This window comes from Acanthochromis polyacanthus, chromosome 11 (genome assembly GCF_021347895.1).
Source record: "Acanthochromis polyacanthus isolate Apoly-LR-REF ecotype Palm Island chromosome 11, KAUST_Apoly_ChrSc, whole genome shotgun sequence".
Classification (NCBI taxonomy): Eukaryota; Metazoa; Chordata; class Actinopteri; family Pomacentridae; genus Acanthochromis; species Acanthochromis polyacanthus.
The window spans coordinates 718,931-740,127 of NC_067123.1; the positions used below are offsets into that span (position 1 = coordinate 718,931).

General features: G+C 44.1%; 2 protein-coding genes across 12 annotated transcripts in view; both read right to left on the reverse strand.

Annotated features, from left to right (window-relative positions):
- The window catches only part of LOC110970679 (major histocompatibility complex class I-related gene protein-like), a 163,681-nt gene that overhangs the window by 20,639 nt on the left and 121,845 nt on the right, over nt 1-21,197 (reverse strand). The window lies entirely within an intron of this gene.
- LOC127535980 (major histocompatibility complex class I-related gene protein-like) overlaps nt 6,687-21,197 on the reverse strand; it is a 106,469-nt gene continuing 91,958 nt past the window's right edge. For 3 of the 10 annotated variants that reach the window (XM_051955039.1, XM_051955046.1, XM_051955045.1), the window contains 5 exons: nt 8,162-8,401; nt 7,960-8,067; nt 7,819-7,836; nt 7,680-7,722; nt 6,687-7,482 (listed from right to left, as the gene is read on the reverse strand). In XM_051955039.1, coding sequence (XP_051810999.1) covers nt 7,685-7,722; nt 7,819-7,836; nt 7,960-8,067; nt 8,162-8,401 — 404 coding nt within the window. In that variant the 3' untranslated portion in view covers nt 6,687-7,482; nt 7,680-7,684. Of the gene's footprint in view, nt 7,483-7,679; nt 7,723-7,818; nt 7,837-7,959; nt 8,068-8,161; nt 8,465-10,103; nt 10,683-13,061; nt 15,066-21,197 lie in introns of those variants that run through there. The other 7 variants (XM_051955047.1, XM_051955048.1, XM_051955040.1 and 4 more) reach the window with 7 other exon arrangements.

Genomic DNA, 21,197 nt, shown 5'->3' on the forward strand with positions numbered 1-21,197 from the left:
CAAGCCATATAAGATGCATCATCATTCTTCAAAAATGTCAGGTTGTGAGGAGATAGAGGTTTGGAGAGTGAATCTGGTGTATTTTGGAGATTTGCATAGCAACTTGAACCACAAGAAGTAAACAGCTTTCATAGGTTTAGGATCATTTTGATCTTATGCCAGCAAATAAGGTAGAATGCTTCTTATGCACATTTTATGTTGTAATTTCTGAACTGTAATTTTCATTTTTAAATGGGTCTCAAAATCACAATTATTTGTAGGTGCAGTGTTTGCTCTAAACACAGCAGTTTTCTTACAGCAACAACACATCATCCATGCTGAGACACTCCAGACATGGTGACAATCATGCCCATCAAATCAGTGACTCTGCACTGAGAAATCCTGACAGTCGGCTAAAAATGTGTCCAAATGAATAATATGTGATCAATTGGAAAGCAGAAAGAATCTCGTATCAACAGGTTAAGTGGGTGACCCCCACACAGGGGCTGGTCCCTGATGCAGCAGCCTGGGTTCAATTCCAGCCCACGGCCCTTTGCTGCATGTCTTCCAACTCTTCTCCCTTTGTTCCTGCCTGTCTCCACTGCACCTATCAATAAAGGCCAAAAAAATAATTTAATAAAAGCTTATAGCTCCAAATGAACCTGAACCAACATCCATCCATCCATTCTCTATACACCGCTTTATCCTCATTAGGGTCACGGGGGGTGCTGGAGCCTATCTCAGCTGACTCGGGCGAAGGCAGGGGACACCCTGGACAGGTCGCCAATCTGTCACAGGGCTACATATACAGACAAACAATCACTCTTACATTCACACTAAGGGGCAATTTAGAGTTGTCAGTTAACCTTAGCATATTTTTGGACTGTGGGAGGAAGCCAGAGTACCCGGAGAAAACCCACGTATGCACAGGGAGAACATGCAAACTCCATGCAGAAAGATCCCAGGCCCACCCCGGGATTCGAACCAGGGATCTTCTTGCTGCAAGGGGAAAGTGCTAACCACTCCACTGTGCAGCCCCTGAACCAACATTTAAAACTTAATATTCTGTCATTTAGATCTATTCTATAGTTTCATCTGGAATGTGTGAGAGTGTGTGAGAGAGTTTGGGTGAGTGTGTCTGCATATTAGTTTTTGGTTGTTTCTTAGTTTGTTTGTTTTTTCCAAAAAAATAAACCAAATGTTTATTTTTGAAAAAAAATAACTTCTTTAAACAAAGAACTCAATTGTACTTCTAAGTGTCTAACAAGCATCATTCATTTAATGTGTATTGATGATATAATCAGTTTAGTATAAATGAACAAAGCACATGAATGACCACACAGTCTTTTCTGAACTTTTATTGCTGACATGGATTGAAACAGTCAGTGCTTCAGTCACTCTCTTGACAAGTTGCTATGGCTTAAGATGACCACCAGATGTCACTGTCACTAAAGCCTTGAAGCTTCAAATCTTTTATGGCAGAATTGTATGGAAAGCCTCAGTGCTTCATGAGGCTTCACCTGCCCATCACTATCCGGGGGCTGGTGGAACGGAAGACGGAGTTACTGCAGGCTCAGAGAGGACAAGACAGGTCAAAATCCAAAGAAGGGGGAAAGTAAGTCCAGGTGGGGAACCAAACATGAACCAGCAGGAGTACAGGGGCAGAGTTAAGTCCATAAAACTGTGATGTTGAGAGATGATACAGAAGTCTATGGCCCAACAGGGAGTGAAAGACAGAACTGGCTTATATACTGGGAGGTGGAATTGCAAATAGGTGACGAGTGTGAGCTAATTACAGCAGCTGATTGACAGTGCTGCACTCACAGGCTGAATCTAAATCTCTGGACTTCACCGCACTTGCGAACTCGTGGACTTTGCTGGCGCATTCACGGGAAGTCCGGGAGTGCTGAGGGCTGTCCAAATCCACAATTCATCCAGTCCACAAGGGGCCTCAAGCGGACTTCCAGAGAGTCTGCTTGGGGTGCAGACTTCACCAGTTTGATTACCCACAATTCATTGCAATACGGACGTGACGTTTAAATTTTTTGATTTTTTTATTGCGTCTGGCCTATAAAAGCTGTGCAGTCTGAAGCTGAAATCCTGAGCTGAGAAAAATAATGGTGGAAAAAGGACGAAAGCAAGTCCTCCAATGTAAGCAATACCCAAATTAATTAATATTATAGCGTATACATGATAGTTCTTCAAACAGTGTCACGGAAACGACTGAAACGGACTCCAAGTCTGTCTATTAGCTCCATTCATAATGCTGTAGACTCCCGCTCTTGCAGACTTTACGTGATGACGGTAAAGACGTCACATTACGTATGACTGAAGTCCGCGAGGGCTCAGTCTGCAAGTCCAGAGGGTGGAGATATGGATGCAGCCAGACTGCAGGCAGGTGGAACATTCAGGAAGCAGAGAAACAAGAGAGACGGAGAAATGCAGACAGAGGGCCTTTTCCAAACCGCCCCCTATCCACTACCCCTCCATTTGCGCGTCCTCGCGGAGGGTCCGCCACATTAAGGGCCATCCCAAACCGATGCGCGGGGAGGGGTAGTGGGCTATAAAACCCTCCACAAGCGAGTCTGCACGGATGCCGACTCGCTGAACATGTGTAGCGTCGAATTGTGTCCGCCATGGAGGAAGCAACATACAAATGTAAGTTCCACGCATGTGCCTGCACAAACACTGTCAAACTAACACAAATATTTAATGATTGTCATGCAGATTTTCACAACTTTAGATGTTACGTGTCATTGATTAAGGCCTGCCTTGCATTTGTTCAGAAAACAGTTCGTGTTTATTTTAGTAAGTGTTTTATATTTACAGGGACTGTCACAAAAAGTAAAGAATTTATTCAAGCGAGAGTGAAACATGGAAAGCTCTTCAATAAAAAAAAGAAATGCTGCCAAAGAAGCATGGGAGTGGGAGTAAGTTTCTTTTGTCTTTTCTTTGTTTTAGTTTCTTTTTTTCTTTGCCTCTCTGCCGCTCCCGCAAGATGCCGCTGCGAATCCATGGCAACATGGCAACATCCACTTCTGCTTTACGCCTGAGAGAGGGAAGTTTGTCCCAAAGCTGTATTTATGCCCTACACCCTGATGAAGTGAACTTCATTCAGCTGCGAGTGTGACTCCGTCACAGAGTGCACTCCATCACGGAGTGGGAGTGTGTTGGGGGCGGTTTGTAAAAGGCCCAGAGAGAGGGAGCCAGTGATACAAGACAAGGAGAGAGGGAAGACATGGGAGAAGTGAGGGAGAGGGATATTAGAGAGAGACCACAGAGAGTAAGAATAGAGAGATGATGACAGACAGGAACAAGGAGGGAGAAAGAAGGGAGAAGGTCGGAGAAGAACAGGGACCATAACGTAAAATGTGTCATTTGTGGTTGGCCAGCACTGTAGAACAGAATGTGCATATCACTCGGGTACAAGACGTAATTTTTTATGCCACCAAATAATGTCAGCAGCACTCTTTTGCCACCTGTGACCCTGTTTGTGACCCCAGTAACTCTTTCCAGCCGATTCCTTAAATTTAAAAAAAAAAATTTTTAAAGATTTTTTAAAAAAAGAAAACAAAAAACAAGAAAGTTGACTGAGAGCCGCCACTTCCAGGACAGGTGGTAATTGCAATATTTCTTCACTGAAATGCAAAATGATGGTGTTTTCCCAGTTTGCCAAGATACCGCTGCCATGTATCAGGAATTCAATGTAAAGGGACTAGACCAATCAAAATAAGCATGTGACAAGTTATGAGTGACAAAGTGAAGCAAATGGAAGCTGTCTTAGCTTTATAGTAACGGTGTTTCAAATGAAAATCCCTCAAAGGCAAATCTAATGCTAAACACGGCAAACTTGTTGCAGAGAGTGAGTTTATCAAAGAGTGTGTCATGAACTTTTACCAGCAGCTGGATAAAGACAGGTGCCCAGAGATTCAAATATTTGCAAAGAAAATGCTACGCTTGTTTGGCTCCACATATTTATGTGAGCAGACATTTTCTGTTCTGAACTTCAACTAGAACTGCTTGAGAAGACTGAGTGACTCACCTGCATGATATTTCTCAGCCACTGCCTTTAAACCAGACCTGGCTTGTGTACTGCAATCCAGATCTCAGTATCATCCTCCACCTGAGTGCCAGTAAGTTACCTGTTTTGGTCATCTGAGTTTAATAAATACTCATTTGTCAGCAGGGCCGGACTGGGAAAGAAATTCAGGCCGGGAGATTTCCAATCAGTCAGGCCACTTCCGCCACTGCAAGGGTTGTGTCACGTGGGATAATGCACCAAAATTTTGTTTTTTTTCCTTCCAAAAATATGCCTTTTACAGTTATATTATAGCAATTACAACACTACTAAACAGACAGTAAGTCTATTAAACACAACCATAACGACAGCGCCATACAGTCCAGTACTTTTCTCTTCTGTAATCTCTTCACTGTCCTCACCAATTTTTCCAATGTTTTCCTTTTCCTATTATTTATATGACATGTGGAATTAAAAAAATATATATATTATTTTGTCAGCAAATCATTTAGATGTCAGCTGGTCATAGCTAATAGTATATGCAAACACCAATGTTCATTTTATAACTGAAAATTGTAAGTCAACTGCCTATCCTACCTGAAGAGGGGGTCTCAAACATTTTCAGGCTTCCTGCAACCCACCTGACACCTGTGGAGCTTATTTGGGCCAGACTCATCATATGTGCATTAAAATGAGCATTACATTTCCATCACCATGTAAGAACAAAGGTGTAATAATTATTTGATTCATTTCTCTACAAATATTGTTTAATGGTCATCAATATTGCACTAAGTATTTATCAGTTTTCAAAAACACTGCAATAATGATCAAATGAAACAGACAAGGTGGATCAAAATCACACAAACTTTAGTGAGATCAGGCCCCCTGCTGTGATCCAAATAAATAAGTTCAGCAGGTGGCACATTTCAGCTAAACATAGCTAAACTAAAAGAATTGGAAAAAATAATATAGAAAAAAAATAAAGTGATAGTATTTAAAATAAACATGGCTTCAAGAGAAACAATCTTAAGTCGACAACAAGCAATACAGTATACATCCAATATCCTCAATAAAATACAATTATTTAGTTTTGCACATCCATCCCTGTAGTCACTTACTCATGGGTTGGACTTGGGTCCCAAAAATAAAGTGGCGTTAGTGCTGTTTTATTATATTTTGGCCTTTGAAATCTGATGATGTATTTGTGAGAAGAACCGACCGTTTGTAAACTTAAGGGTGCTCCATAATCTTCGCTCCTTCCACTCTCTAGCCTCACTCTCATATCACCGCTCTGCAGTGCATGCTTCCCTGTTCTCGATATGAAGGGACGGGCCATAAAGCAACTAACCAATCATGGCACGTTTCTTCTAAAGAAAATATCACTTTGACCAATCCCTATCCTTCTGATTTAGAGCTCAGAGCACTTGCTTTGTGTGAGTGACAGGAGGGTGGGCGTGTACTCTGTAAGGCTTCGAGCGCTGCTGTCTCGCTGTCTCTGGCCTGTGTGCCAAAAAGCCGATCAACTTTTTTTCATTGGCCTGCCAGTCCGTGGCTGGCCTGTCCAGGCAGGCCAATAAGGAGGCAGGCCACCGGGAAAAGTCCCGCCTCTCCCGTTTGCCAGTCCGGGCCTGTTTGTCAGCGTTTTGAAGGTGCAATAGAGTTAAAAGGTTGATTTCTGAGTCTCATCTCAAAGTTGTCAGTATCTGACAGTTTGACTTGCCAAACCGAAACACAGCATCGGGTTGAGACTCAGAATTTACATGTTGCCTTTTTAAAATTTGTTTTGTGCTGGTCAAAACCACATTTCTAAATATATGCACTTGGACTTATGACACCTTATGTATTGTAATGTTGTTGTTTTGTACCTGTAGGTGTGACATACTGGACTATGGAACACCTTCTCTTCTGAAGGTTTTTGCTTATTTCCTACATTGTAAGTTAATACATCAAAACTATGAAAGAATGAATGGAATTATGTAGTAAACAAAACTGTTAAAATATTTATCTCCTTTCTGGGTCATTCCACATCAACTAAATGAGATTAGAGGAGACCAGTTGCTTGACCGCCTCAGAATCTCTTGAATCTTTGTAGGAATGATCTTTGGCATGTCAAACTAACAGCTGGTGAGCGTTTCTTTTTGCCAAAATTTCAATATTTTCATAATTTTTCACCGAATGGAAAATATCAATGAATCTCTTGCAAGTTGGAAATTGAACCAAGATGCCACTTCTAGATGTCCATATGTGTTCAGAAGTTTCTGGCAAAAAGAGAGAATGCAGCAAATACTGGTGCACAAGCCTCAGTTTTGTGCTTAAGATCTCTTAGATTCAGGCACTGTTCAAAATTTGCAAACAAGTGGATTTTTGAAAGAATAGGAAAAATATATCTCTCAAACATAGGATCTATTTGATGTTGTGGTGAGAATATGATCTGGATGACACTACCAATGCCTAGAAAGCTTTTATATGTTAGTAGAAATGGGGGTTATGGCCAATCAAAGTTGACAAAAAAAAAAATTCAAATAACTAGATGGACATCTTGAATCACAGGAGGTCTGATGAAATTTGGGATAGGAAGAGATTGAAGTTCAATATGATTTTGTTAAGACCTGGTTACGCTTGGATTGCTTCCATTTATTGGCATTCCCATATATATGTCAATAAAAACAGAAATTTTTATCAGACAGTGCACTGGCATTCAACTTTAATGATTGAAAAAATGTCACACAGGAGGGTTGGCCCTCGGCCATTTTCACATGATCAAATCTGGTCTTCTTTGGAAAAAGTTTGGACACTTCTGTGCTATGATCTTCATCAAATAAACACTATAAACAAACAGCATTTTTTAATCAAGCATTGCTTTTAGAGTTGTATATTTTCAGGTATCTGTGGTCATAGTGTTTCTCTATGTAGTGTGGCCACAAAGTTGCAGCGATATGTTGTTTCTAGTTCGCAGTTGTGAGTAAAATTATGAGTTCTTAACACATAGAGTTAGTTGTTGAAATCAGATGTTTGAGGAAGAAAAGCTGTTTGTGGATTTACTGTTTGAATTCACTCATAATCAGCAGCTTATCAACATTATAGATTTATAAGTTGCAGAAATGGAGAATGTTGCAGCTCTGTTCTTATTTCTGTCCTCATGTTTCAGTCTCTGGTAACTGCAACACCATCGCGTCTGATGCAGGTTCCTTGTTCTTCTTGCTGGTTCCTTCTTGAGACAGCTGTTTATTGAAGATTGTTCTTTACTCCTTGTTCTGCTGGAGCACATGGACGCCTCTCTGATAGTTTTGGATGTTTAATAAGAGACTAAACATTTAAATTGTCTACATTTTTTGCACAATACTGCACAGAAAATGAAAGTGGACAGACAACAGTTTCCAACTTGGGTTAGTTGCAAAGGCTTAATAATTGCAAAACAGACTCAATAAACGGCTTTGACAGAATTCATTGGAGTTTACTCTCCTCCTCCAGTCTTCCCTGTGAGTCTGTCAGGACAGATGAAGAAATGAACAAGTTAAATAACTGGTCAGATGCTTAGTAGAATTCATTATACATTACTAATATTTGGATACTAACAATAGGCTGGTCTTTACAGAAAAGCAAGTATTATCCCAGTATATTGTTGAGTGTTGTTAGGTTCGTTAATATCTGCAATGCATAGATGAAACAAGGATGTACTCACTGTGATCAGTTAGGATCTGAATGTCTGTCTGCAGAATCTGAGGCTAAAAACAGAACGAAATCTGAGTTTAAAATGTAACAGACAAGACTGTCAAGATCAGACTGATTACAAATCTGCAGTAAATATCAGAAAATCTTACTGTTAGCAGCTCTGAACCCTGAAATAAAGATGAGAGATGACTGAAGTTAAAATGATAGATCGATAATTTGCCATAAAGAAGTTTCACAGATTTCTGCTTTGAATGTGAAGGCAGGACAGCTGCTCTTGTGTTACTGTGTACCGTTAGTCTTCTTTCTCCACATGAAGAGTCCAGTGATGCAGAGCAGCAGCAGCAGCAGACCTACAACTACTCCAATGACAGCACCAGCAGGAAACACTGAAGGAGGAACTGGAACCAAAACACAAACCTCAGATTTCATCTCTACTTCAGAATGAGGATAAATATGTTTCATTTCCAGACTCCACTGTTCTGACTGACTTACCCCAGTTAGTCCTGATCACTGATTTGTCCAGTTTGGTGATGATGTCATCTTTGACCCCAGACATCTGAAACACACAGTCGTACTTCTTCCAGTCTTCAGGAGCGATTAATGAGATGTTCAGGTCAACACTCATCTGGAAGGTTCCATCATGGTTGGGGAGGATCTCTCCTTTGTCCACGTCCTCATGAAGCTCCTCTCCATCTTTCCTCCAGAACAAGTCGGCTCTGTCGGGGTAGAAACCTGTAGTGTGGCAGGTGACCGGAGAGGAGGGAGTCTTCTGGAGGAGAGACACTGAGGGAAGATCTGGAGAGAGAAAATGAAGAGTCTCAACTGAACGTGACCGATCAGAGGGCTCTACTAAGAGGTGAGATTAGTGTGTTAGCAGGTATGTTGAGCCTAAAGTCAAAGTTTCTTTGTGTCACAAAGGTGGTTCTCCTTTAACCTGCTTGAGCTCCATTGTAACTGATGCTGTGGAGCTAACCAGGTCCGGAGCAGGTTCTGTTCATCCATCCATCCATTCTCTATACACCGCTTTATCCTCATTAGGGTCGCGGGGGGAGCTGGAGCCTATCCCAGCTGACTCGGGCGAAGGCAGGGGACACCCAGGACAGGTCGCCAGTCTGTCACAGGGCTACATATACAGACGAACACTCACACTCACATTCACACCTACGGGCAATTTAGAGTCATCAATCAACCTCAGCATGTTTTTGGACTGTGGGAGGAAGCCGGAGTGCCCGGAGAAAACCCACTCATGCACAGGGAGAACATGCAAACTCCATGCAGAAAGATCCCAGGCCCACCCCAGGATTCGAACCAGGGATCTTCTTGCTGCAAGGCAAAGTGCTAACCACTTACGCCACTGTGCAGCCCAGGTTCTGTTCAGAGTTTCACATTTCAATCAGCTGTAAGAAGCGTCTCCCTTTAACCAAAGTGTTTCCTGATGATTGTTTATGAGCAGGCTGCACAGTGGGCTAGTGGTTAGCACTTTTGCCTTGCAGCACTAAGATCCCTGGTTCGAATCCCGGGGTGGGTCTGGGATCTTTCTGCATGGAGTTTGCATGTTCTCCCTGTGCATGCATGGGTTTTCTCCGGGCACTCCGGCTTCCTCCCACAGTCCAAAAATATGCTGAGGTTAATTGACTATTCTAAATTGCCTGTAGGTGTGAATGTGAGTGTGATTGTCTGTATATGTAGCCCTGCGACAGACTGGTGATCTGTCCAGGGTGTCCCCTGCCTTCGCCAGAGTCAGCTGGGATAGGCTCCAGCTCCAGCCCATTGTATAGAGAATGGATGGATATTTATGAGCGATACAGATTCTCAGTTGAAGGAAATGTTTTATCTGTCAGCATGTTGATCTGTACATTACTAAAACCACTGCATGAAGTCGTTACACTCTCACACACTGTATGCATCAGGTTGCCATGGGAACCAACATTTTATTTAGTTGGTGATGCAGAAGTCATATAAATGTGCTGTTATGTTTGATTCATTTCCAAGCTGGTACAGTGGCACACAGATTAGAAAACTGATGAGTTTATTTGTATTTACCTAACCTTTGTTCATTGTTTACTGTATTGTACTCTGGCAAAACAATTTCATCCAGGATTAATAAATCTTATCTTATCTTATTGTGCAGCTGTCAGTTAGATTATATAACTTGATTTTAATTGGTTCTTTGAATTAGCAACACCCATCAGCCCTGTTTTCTTTGTTTAATTATCACCTTTTCATTTGGTAACGATATCACTAAGCAATAAATAAATTGCTTTAGCTCAGTAATAATCTGTTTTTGTTTTTGTTTTTTTTGGTTGCACCTCGTTGACCCTAGACAACTGAATCATATCTTTGTCTGTGCTTTGTTTTATTTTCACTGGATGCTCCTGTGGATAGAAACAGAAGAGGTACATAACTGTGTGTATCTCAGGTTGTGTAATTTCACCTGTTCTGAGCAGAAAACTCCCCCCATACTGTATAGTCTTCTTCAGCAAGTCAGGGAACACGTTGAGTAAATTGTACTTGTAGTCATTTAGCATAGCCTCGTATGTGTCCCATGTCAGTTTGATGATGAGTGCCTCTGGTTTTGAAGCGGTCCATGTCAGTGTCTGCAGATTCAGTGACATGAAGTCTTCACCATCGTATCCAAATTGACTAAAAGCCCTGATTTCTCCAGTTTCATCGTCCCATTCACAGCCACTCATTTGCTGTAGGATGTGGACACCTGGGAGACAGAGAGAGAGATTTTATTGATTTACTATTAAGGCTGGCTGACATGGCCACAAACATCACCTCAACAATCGTCTGACTGACAGATAACTAACTACAGCCAGCACTGCTCTCGGGAGATTGCACACTGAAAAAAGACCATCCTTCATTTGGTACATTATCAACACATTAACAGCTGTGAATTATTCATATTTTGTACATTTACAAACAAACCTCTGTGCTATATCAGTTTTCTGCATCTAAAATAATCTGTGCAATGTCAATGTTTTTCCACTTATGGACAAATCTGGAAAATATAAATAAAATCTATGCAATATGAATATTTTTTAGTGTTGATTTTCTCTTGAAGGATTCTGAGCAATACCACTGATATGTGCAAGGTTGTTATTGTCCACATCCAGAGAAATTTGGACAATTTGAACTCGTACTTATGTATATATATATATATATATATATATATATATATATATATATATATATATATATATATATTTTAATTTTTCTACTGACATTGGTTACATGTTTACATTATCCACTTTGCTGCTGTAACAATGCAAGCTTCCCCTCAGTGGGATCAAGAAAGAGTTATCGTTTTGCATTGTTGTCACAATTTACTTGACATTTAATACTATCAGACAGGAAACACCTTCAGTGTGTCTGTTAGAGCTCAGAGATACATACTGTGTTTTAAGATAAGATAAGATAAGATAATCCTTTATTACTCCCTGTGTCCGGGGAAATTTCCCATGTTACAGCAGCATACACCATACAGTAGAGCAACAATAACCAACAATAGACAACAATATAATGATAAACATAATAACAATCACAATATGTTTAGGAGTGTAGGATGGAAAATGTGGCTTATGTAATGATGTGAAGTAAAGTAAAAGTAAAATAGCACAAGAACTGTGCAGATTATGTGGTAAAGATGATGTGATAGAGTCCAGTTTTGTGTTAACATCAGCCAGTGATGCTGATGTTATAAAGTCTTATAGCAGATGGAATGAATGACTTGCGATAGCACTCCTTCTTGCAGGTTAGGTGTCTCAGTCTACTGGTGAAAAAGCTACTTTGAGACTCCACAGTGTCATGCAGTGGGTGAGAGGGATTGTCCCTGATGGATGTGAGCTTTGCCAACATCCTCCTCTCACCCACCTCCTCTATGGAGTCCAGGGAACAGTCCAGCACAGAACCGGCCCTCCTGACCAGTCTCTTCAGTCTCTTTCTGTCCCTTTCAGTGCTCCCTGCTTCCCAGCAGACAACTGCATAGAAAACAGCAGACGCTACCACAGAGTCATAGAGTGTCCGGAGCAGAGTCCTGCACACTCCAAAGGACCTCAGTCTCCTCAGCAGGTGGAGATGACTTTGGCCCTTCTTGTACAGGACCTCTGTGCTGTGTGACCAGTCCAGTTTGTTGTTGAGGTGAACACCCAGGTATTTGTATGAGTCCACTATCTCAATGTCCAAACCCTGGATGTTCACCGGTGCAGTCTGATGTGTCCTCCTCCTGCAGAAGTCGATAGTCATCTCCTTCATCTTACTGGCGTTGAGCTGCAGATGGTTTCGCTCACACCAGTCAACAAAGTCAGAGATGACTGTCCTGTACTCCAGCTCGTCCCCATCAGACACACACCCAACAATGGCTGTGTCATCAGAGAATTTCTGGAGGTGACAGCTCCCAGAGTTGTAGTGGAAGTCTGATGTGTATAGGATGAAGAGAAAGGGAGAGAGCACTGTCCCCTGTGGGGCCCCCATGCTGCTGACCACTACATCAGAAACACAGTCCTGAAGCCTCACGTACTGTGGTCTGTTGGTGAGGTAGTCGATGATCCAAGCAGCCAGGTGACAGTCTACTCCCGCTCCCTCAAGCTTCACCCTGAGCAGAGAAGGCTGGATTGTGTTGAAAGCACTGGAGAAGTCAAAGAACATGACCCTCACAGTGCTGCCGGTGTCCTCCAGGTGAGTCAGCGATCTGTGCAGCAGGTAGACGACTGCGTCATCCACTCCAATGTTTGGTTGGTAAGCAAATTGCAGTGGGTCCAGATTAGGGCTCACCGGGGGGCGTAGATTCCAGAGGATGATCCTCTCCATGGTCTTCATCAGATGAGAAGTGAGGACCACAGGTCTGAAGTGGTTTGGCTCCCTGGGGTTCCTGGTCTTTGAGACAGGAACCAGGCAGGAAGTCTTCCACAACACAGGAACCCTCTCCAGACTCAGGCTCAGGTAAAAGATGCGCAGCAGCACCTGACAGAGCTGGTCTGCACAGTCTCTGAGGATTCAGGAGCTGATTCCATCAGGACCTGCGGCTTTCCTGGTCTTGATCTTTTTTTAACTCACTTCTCACCTGATCAGCTGTTATGGAGAGGCTGGGGGTGGAGGAGGATGATAGGAGAGGGGGTGATGGTGATGGTGGTGGTGGTGGGGGGTGAGCCAGGGAGAGGTGATGGGGCTGTATGTGGAGTCCAGAGGTAGTGGAGGGTGATAGACCTGATAGACACAGGTCTATCAGTTTGACCTGTTCGCCTGACAGGTCAAACTGATAGATGGCCTGTGTTGCCTTGACAACGACTTCGTTGATGGTGTTGTTGATGGTATAGAGCTGAGGTGTGAAGAAGGAGCTGGCTGGTCAGTGCTTTGATGAGAGGGGGGAGGAGTGGGAGCAGAGCCAAACCTGTTAAAGTACAGATTCAGCTCATTGGCCCACTCCCGGTCTCCTGCTGCAGCTCCCCTCTCATGGCCTCTGCTGTAGCCAGAGATGGATCTCAGGTCTTTCCAGACCTCCCTTGTGTTATCCTGCAGGTGAGATTCCATCTTGGTCCTGTAGCTGGCCTTGTCCACCTTGATCTTCTTCTTTATCTCCTTCTGCACCCTCCTCAGCTCCTCTTTGTCCCCAGATCCAAAAGCCCTTCTCTTTTCCTTCAGCAGGGCCTTCAGTTCTGAGGTCACCCAGGGTTTGCTGTTAGAGAAACACCGTACTAGCACCACTTGTACATCCACTGCTGCACTGTACAAATGTCATGCACCCACTTGAAGAATAGAATAAAAGGAAAGAGAAAAACTACAAGAAATATCGAAAAACACTTACAGTTAACAGGAACTGCTGTAACTGGCTGCCGCTAGCACGGCGCCATCTTTGACACATTTTAGCTAGTAACTCTGAATGTAACACTGAACTGTGTGTTAATGAGAAAACGCTGCAGTGAATTTTTAATTTAAGGGATATTTGCAATTTAGGATTGCTTGTTGGCTGCTTAGCAAACAGGTTTTTCTGCAATATTAACAAGGGCACGTGTACATTTATACGCCCCATAATGGTAACACATAAAAATATACACAATAGGAAAATATGGCCTATAAAGTGACAAACAGTCTGGTTCCTTGATCAGAAAAGACCCACTAATGACCAAACAAGCAGACAGAGTGACTTCTTAGAACTGATGTTACCACAACTGGCTTGATTCAGTGTCAACAGTGTGGAACAGAGACTTTAGTTTTCTGTTAACTTGTGGAGATCGTAACACAACTCATTTAAATGGTGATAGAGGTTTGTTGTGTTTCCTATCTTTGTGGGTGGTAGACAATTCCATCAAGCTGCTGTAATGTCCATGAAACCCTCATATGAAGTGTCAGTAAATACAGATATTGTGAGAAACTGGCTGTCCAGGATTTAATGCTTGCAGGAGAACTCTGTGGGGAATATTCCAATGATGTGCCTACAAGGAAAATTCCAGTAGAAAAATTAATTCATCAGTAAATAATTTCATAAAGCCACCAGCTTTTCTGCTTTTAGATGTTTGAGTTGGGCAGATGTTAGCTTCACAATCATAGTAGCAGTGGCTGCAAGTCAATAAGTCTTGTGGGTCATTCCGTGTGGTTTCACCAGATGGTGGTTGCTACACCATTTTCAAATTAGTCCTAAATTTGTATGCCATTAGATAGTCACAAAAGTACTTTCTATGTAAAATTGTAGGCCTGTAGCTCAAATAGTTTCTGAGTTGTGGGGGTCTGAAATTTTCAGAATTTGGGCTATAAAAAGCCTCGCCAGCGTTTTTTGCATCTTTAAGTGGTCATTTCTCAGACATACCAGAGAGCTGTGAGTTGGTAAACAAGGCCTCTGCATGTAGTTAGTGCCCCACAAACATCCCCAGATGTTTCCCTACACTCTGCAGGACATGGGGGTTTGCTAAAAATGCTACAAATTAAGAAAAACCTACTCACGAGTGGGGTTTGGGACCTTAAAAGTACTAGAAATACTGCACAGAAATGTTCTAACACCCCTGGGTTCCATTCTACACAAACTTGTGTGATAACTTAGCAAACTGGAGCTTTCTAGGTACCTCAGTTTGGAAAATATGAGCTCCCAAAGTTGGACGAGATTTTAATTGGCTATTTTTGGTGGCAAAAATCTCAGTGTGGGACAGGTACCAGAGACCCCAAATTTTTCTACAAGACAGTTCTATCTGTCTTCTATCGCTGTACAAAAAAGCAGCAGGGTTATATTTGTAGTTACTGAGATATTCTTACTCAAAATGGCATGGGTAATGTCAATATCGTTTTTTGCTTTGCAGTACTTTAAATTGGGATACAAGTATTAGTAGTGATTCCAATGGTAGTATTATGTATGTTTTGTTCTTTTTGAAATGTTAGTTCTTAAAGGTGACTACCTTCAAAAAGTGTGATGGCATAACTTAGGTATACCTAAGTTATAACTTAGGTATACCTAAGTTATAACTAAGCAAAGACGTCCCATCGCGCTGTGAGGCATCATCCACCGGCGACTTCTGCGTCCCAGCATATGACGGTTCTACTGACAGTAAGAGCCCAGCTGAGCTTTCTCTGTCTGATTTGGGTTGATGTCACTAACCACTTGATTACCGAAATTCAGCCACACCGTTTATTCTTTTACTAATCGTTCGTAGTCCAAATTATTGTTTCATTTAGTCAGGTCATCCGCTATCTGGCTCCTGTCACCATAATCCTCCTATTTTAATATGCAGATTTGAATCTGCTCACACACACACATCCACACACCCACAATCCCACACACACACACACACACACACACACACACACACAATGGCATCAGAATCGTTTCAAAAAGCGTGTGCAGCTATCAACTGAACGTGTCACACGCGCGTGCTTTGACGCCTGTGCGCCTGACGCGTAATGTAGTTTCCCCATTGACTTATAATGGCCTCCCGGTCATGCGCACGTTCACGTGTGATCATGGGTGCACGCCGACAATCACACATCGCGGAGCGGCCACGCGTAACATTCATGCGTTTTTTTTTTTTACAAACGCACGCATTAACGCTCACATGAAGATAATAGAACATTTCAGTCACGCACTCACACGTACGTGGAAATGACGTGCGCAAACTCTGTCACGCGTAACAAGAAGCTGCGTGCATATGAAGCAGCGCCTGCGCGCCTGTCTGTCACTGTTTGACAAATACTGTTATGCGCTCACACACGCGTGCGGTCGCTATTTCTGATTGTAAACAATAGTTATTGATCTGCACCATGTGCACCACTCCCCGTAACATGAGCGCGTCATGTAGTTGTTCGGTCCCAGCTGATGGTGCTGTTGTTCCAAAACACGGGGATAAACTTACCCTGTTGTGCAAAATAAAAAGATGATAAATTTTACTCACTGGAGAAATCAAGGGATAAAACAGTTAGAACATATCATAGAAGATGGTAACTTTCTGTCATTTCACACACTCACTTCACAATATGGAATTAGCAACACAAAATTTTTAGAATACCAGTAACTTAAATCGATTATAGGAAAAAAATACACCCTCAACCAATTACACTGGCAGCTTCCTCTTAGAGTAGAAGAATTCTTAAATTTTCGTCCCCCAAAGCTATTATCAAAACTATATAGAATATTGTCAAAGTCAGAAGATACAATCTTTCTTCCTACAGCAAAATGGGAAGCTGACCTATCCAGTAATCTTAATCAAAATGCATGGTCACAAATATGTTTAAATACCTTTAAAATGTCAAAGAACTCAAATATGCAACTTATACAATTTAAAATTCTGCACAGAATTCATTATACAGGACAAAGGATGTTCAGGATGGGTCTGTCCCATTCGGATATTTGCTCACACTGCAGTGATAACATGACTGACAGTTACCTCCATGCCATGTGGTCCTGCGCACCTGTGCAAAGGTTCTGGCTTGCGGTATGTGAAGACCTGTCATTATGGTTTAAAATGCAACATTGCTGCAAGTCCCACACTGTGCCTATTAGGTGACCTAGGTGAAATCAACATAGGATCTAACTCTGTATGTATGGTTCTCACCAGCTTATGCATTGCAAAGAAAACTATCCTTATAAATTGGAAAGCCAAAAACAATTTGAACAATAAGCAGTTTAGGAATCTCTTATTAGACTACATCAGCTTCGAGACAATGTCTGCAGGATCAAAGGATAAGTTAGCTGATTTTCGTTCCCTCTGGTCCCCTGTGATCAGTTCCATCACCTAATGTAAGGGGTGAATTGGGGCCTCGCCACCTCGGCGGTCGGATGTCGGTGCGGGGGCCCTGGGGACTGCGGGTGCTTGGTGCTGTCTTGGAGTGGGGGTCTGGGCTCCCGCACTGGGGGGGGCGGCTTCGTGCTTGGTCCGGTCTGGGGTCGGGGTGGGGCGGCAGTTGGGGCTGTCTGGTGGTGGTGGGGTTGGGTTGCCAGGGGGGCCTGGGCCGGTGGCTGCCGGCCCTGGGCTGGGTGACCGGGGTGTTCTGGGGTGGGCGGGGTGCGGGGCTCTGGGTCCGGGTGTCTGGGGGTTGCCTCCTCCCTCGGGGGTGGGGGGTCGACCTTGCTGGGGGGCCTGGTTGGCCCTGATGTGCTGCTGCGGGTCTGGGCCGGTGCCTGACTGCTGCCCGGGGATCTGGGGTGCAGGGGTGTGGGGGTTGGGGGTGGGGGGCGGGGTGCGTGTGTGTGTGTGTGAGGGGTCCTGTGCCCTCGGGGGGCAGCCACGGTGGGCCTGGGGATGGTGGGCCCTGGGTTGGGCTCTTCTGCTGCCCTCTGTCCTCCCTCGCCTTTCCGCCTTTTGGTGTGTGGTGGCTGCATGCCTCTTTGGTTGGCAGGTCTCTGGCTGCGGTTGCTGTGGGCCCCAGTCTTGGTGGCGGCAGCTCCTGGCTCGTCCTGCGCTGGGGGGCGCCTGGGAAACGGGGGTGCCTATTGCCCTTAGTGGCTCGCCCTCTGGGGGGAAGTTTTCTTCCCTACAGACCTCATCCCCGGACCCCTCACTTCCTCTGCTCACGTTCACACACATGTAGGGTTATGGGAGGTGTGCTCATTGTGCTGGGTGTGGTGATGGGGGCCATCGAAGTGGCCCCATCCACTACACCCTCTGATGGCTCACCTCTCAAGTTTTAATTGCACTTAGTCACTAAAGACAGCAAAATACTGATAATACACGCTGCATCTGGGGGACACAGCATGCCGTGTAAGGTGGGCGGGGTTGCTCGGGTAGGCGGGACCTCCCGATGACCCCGCTCCCGGCACGGCTTAGCTACTACCCCCTAATTTTAATTGCAAACAACACAGATCTCACCAACACTCATGTGCAGGGGAGGTGAGGGTAATGGGGTTCTTCACAGCCCCGTTTTCTGGTCGCCGCCAGGGCGGGGCGGAGGGGGTGGTATCCCGTGGGCGAGGGGTCTGTGGCTAGCTGCGGGCTGGGGGCCTGCTGGTCTTTGGGGGTGCGCGGCTGTCTGCATCTGGGTGGGGGGTGGGGGTGAGGTGGGGGGGCGTGGGTGGTGGTGGGGGCCCGGTTTTGTGGCCCGGTGTCTCCCGGCCTTCCGGGGGTGCCCTCATGGGGCACTATTGGCGGGTGATTGGGAAAATGATTATGGCTGTTTTGGGGGGGTTGGTGGGGGGGTGGGGAGGGGATGGGGGGGGGGGTGCCCTGGATCTTTGGCTGCGGCAGGGGCCCCAGGTGGCCGTCTGGGGTGGCTGGTTCCCCTGGCGATGTTGACCCTCTGCCTGGGGGGCGGGGGTTACCTGTTGGATGCCTGGGGCCCGGGGTCCTGTGCTGGGTCCGCCCTGGGCCTCCGGCCCCTGGCGGGGTCGGTGGCTGCCAGTCTTAGTCGCCTGGGGCCCGGCCCCGCTGGACGCTGGGGGTCCTGGCCGGGTTCTCCCTCTGCCCTCTTCCGGGCCGATTCGTGGTCGTCCTCGTGGTTTGGTGGCTCAGATCTCTGCTCTGGGATTGCTGCCGGCTCGCCTGGGTCTTGTGGGCTCTCGGGCCCGCTTCTGGCCTTCACGGAGGTCAGAGGTCATAGTTGCATGATCACAGTCACAATTGCACTGTGCTCTGCATGTGGACATAGCAACCATGTTGTCTTGTGGGATGTTAAGTTTGTCCTGGTGCCAGAATATCAAAAGACATGTTTCCTCAGTGTGTTTCACATAGACGATCTGAATAATTACTAACTGTGTTTCAAAACCCGTAGGATGCGTTCCGGTGCGTCCTTGTTAAGGTGTACTAGCTTGTTGTCTGTTGTGTCGGTTTCAATTGAAAGATAATTGTATTCTTGCACTCTTCCTTTTCTCTTCACTATCCCCCCTTGTTGTTTTCTTTTTTTTTTTTTTCTTTCTCTCTTCTCATTTCTTTCTTCCTGCCTTTCCCCTGTCAGGTCCAGCAAACTTATGTATATTTAACTAATCAACAAGTATTCAAACTAAATAAATTACTGTACAGTATCAAGGGGAGTCTTATACTTATAAACTACCCTTGGAAAAGCAAACTTGTATGGCACAATGCAGCAGCCAGATCCCCATTCTGCCTGCTCTGTTGCCGGACAGGACAAAAAAAAAAAAAAAAAAAAAAAGTTGTTGATCTGCACCGTGTGCACCACTCCCCGTAACATGAGTGCGTCATGTAGTTGTTCGGTCCCAGCTGATGGCGCTATTGTTCCAAAACACGGGGATAAACTTACCCTGTTGTTATTATTATTATTATTATTATTATTATCTGAATTAGGTTCTCAGGCTTCACATCCCCAAGCCACATCTGCTGACATTTATTATTATTCCATAATTCATTTATTTATTTTTTAGTTGTGCACTTCCCGTGACAGTCATGCAGGTCTTAGCAGGCAGGCACTTCTTGGCATAACACCTATGGGGTATTCCACGAAGCTGGCTAAAACAGGCTGGGCTTACGCCGGTAAGCGTGGCTTGAATAAGCGGCAACTTTAATCTCAGCTGCAAGTAGTTCCACGAACGAGGCTCAGCTGTTTTTCAGAGACGCTTATTCAAGCCAGGCTGATCCAAGCTGCGGCTGAGTGCGCGTCCGGGGGAGATAAAAAGCCCCGACGCGTCGATCGTTGAAATGATGATATTATGTCTAAAAACAGAGACTTTCTCTTCGGCGGAGCAGAAACTTCTCACGGAGTTGTACGAGGACTACAGGGAGATTATCACAAGAAAAGGCAACACGGTTGCAATAAATAAAGCTCGAGACGCTGCCTGGCAAAGCATTGCCGACCGTTTAAACGCGTTTATTTTCTTTTTAATGAAGCACTTAGTCTGAGCGTACACACGCACACGTCTGAAAATTTAATTTTCAGGGGGCAAGTTTTTGACACTGATTAGGGATAACCCACAACTGCAGTGGTTGATGACTTTTTTTTTCCTCACCCTGAAGTTTGTCACACTACTGTGGCCCAGAGGAGATCAGTCTTGATGAAATAAGGCTTTTCAAAACCCATTGAAGACATTTTGACATTTTTTATGTGTGTATAAACACATATATATATATATATATATATATATATATATATATATATGTGAGAGAAAGAGGCTACAACATAGCCTGGTTTTGTGTAATGTGATGGTGGTTTTCACTTTCTACTGTGGTAGGCCTAATTCATGTTCTTGATTTGACAAATATATATCCACCATAGATGAATAAAGCAGCAGGTAACACCTAAAACCAAAGTCGGAATACTTTGGAAAAAAGGGGCAACTTCATGTGGAGATGTTTCATCAAACACTCAAACTTTGAATAAAAAAGCAGATAAAAACATGTAGGCCTATAGAGGAGATGTCATTTTTATTAGAGATGATAGTGCTACTGTGCCCTACATTTAAATAAGGGAGAAGACACAAATGAGCTTGTACCCAAAATAGTTATCGCATCATTTGGCATCACCTTTGGATTATCATCATGATCAGATTGGACCGCTGGTAAAAGGAAGGTATTCTTTATGGAAAACTGTGGCTATTGTGTCCTGCTTATTTTAAGACAATCTGTGCCTATTCCTGTTACGTGTTGACTGCACTTTGAGGGTGAAAGAAAAAGAAAATCAGATATTTCCAAGTATTTACCGCTGGTGGATTCGAACCCACGGCGCAATGAAAAGTAAAACCACATTTAGTCTGCTTAACTATGCTCTAACCACTCAGCCACAGTTGCACACTGTGACAAAATGTGTAGTGTAATATGATATTGTTTGATTCACGGTTATTCCGGCGTTATTTAAAAAATGTCTCAATGTATGTCACCGAACAAGAACATCATTGACTACAGATCAAGATGAATTTAATGTGTAACATGCGGTTCACAGGCGTCTTTCTGAAGCTCGTCAGAACCTTCTCTGACATGGGGCTAAAGTAAGCTTTACTGTTAGCCTGCCCCGGACCAGGCTTGTCGCTCTGGCTGAGTTACCATGGTTACCAAGCCAGGCTAGCCCTAAGCCTTGTTGGTGGAACAAAACTCTCACTAAAGTTAGCGAAGCTGACCGAAATAAGCCAGGCTTAGACCTAAGTCAGCTTCGTGGAATACCCCCC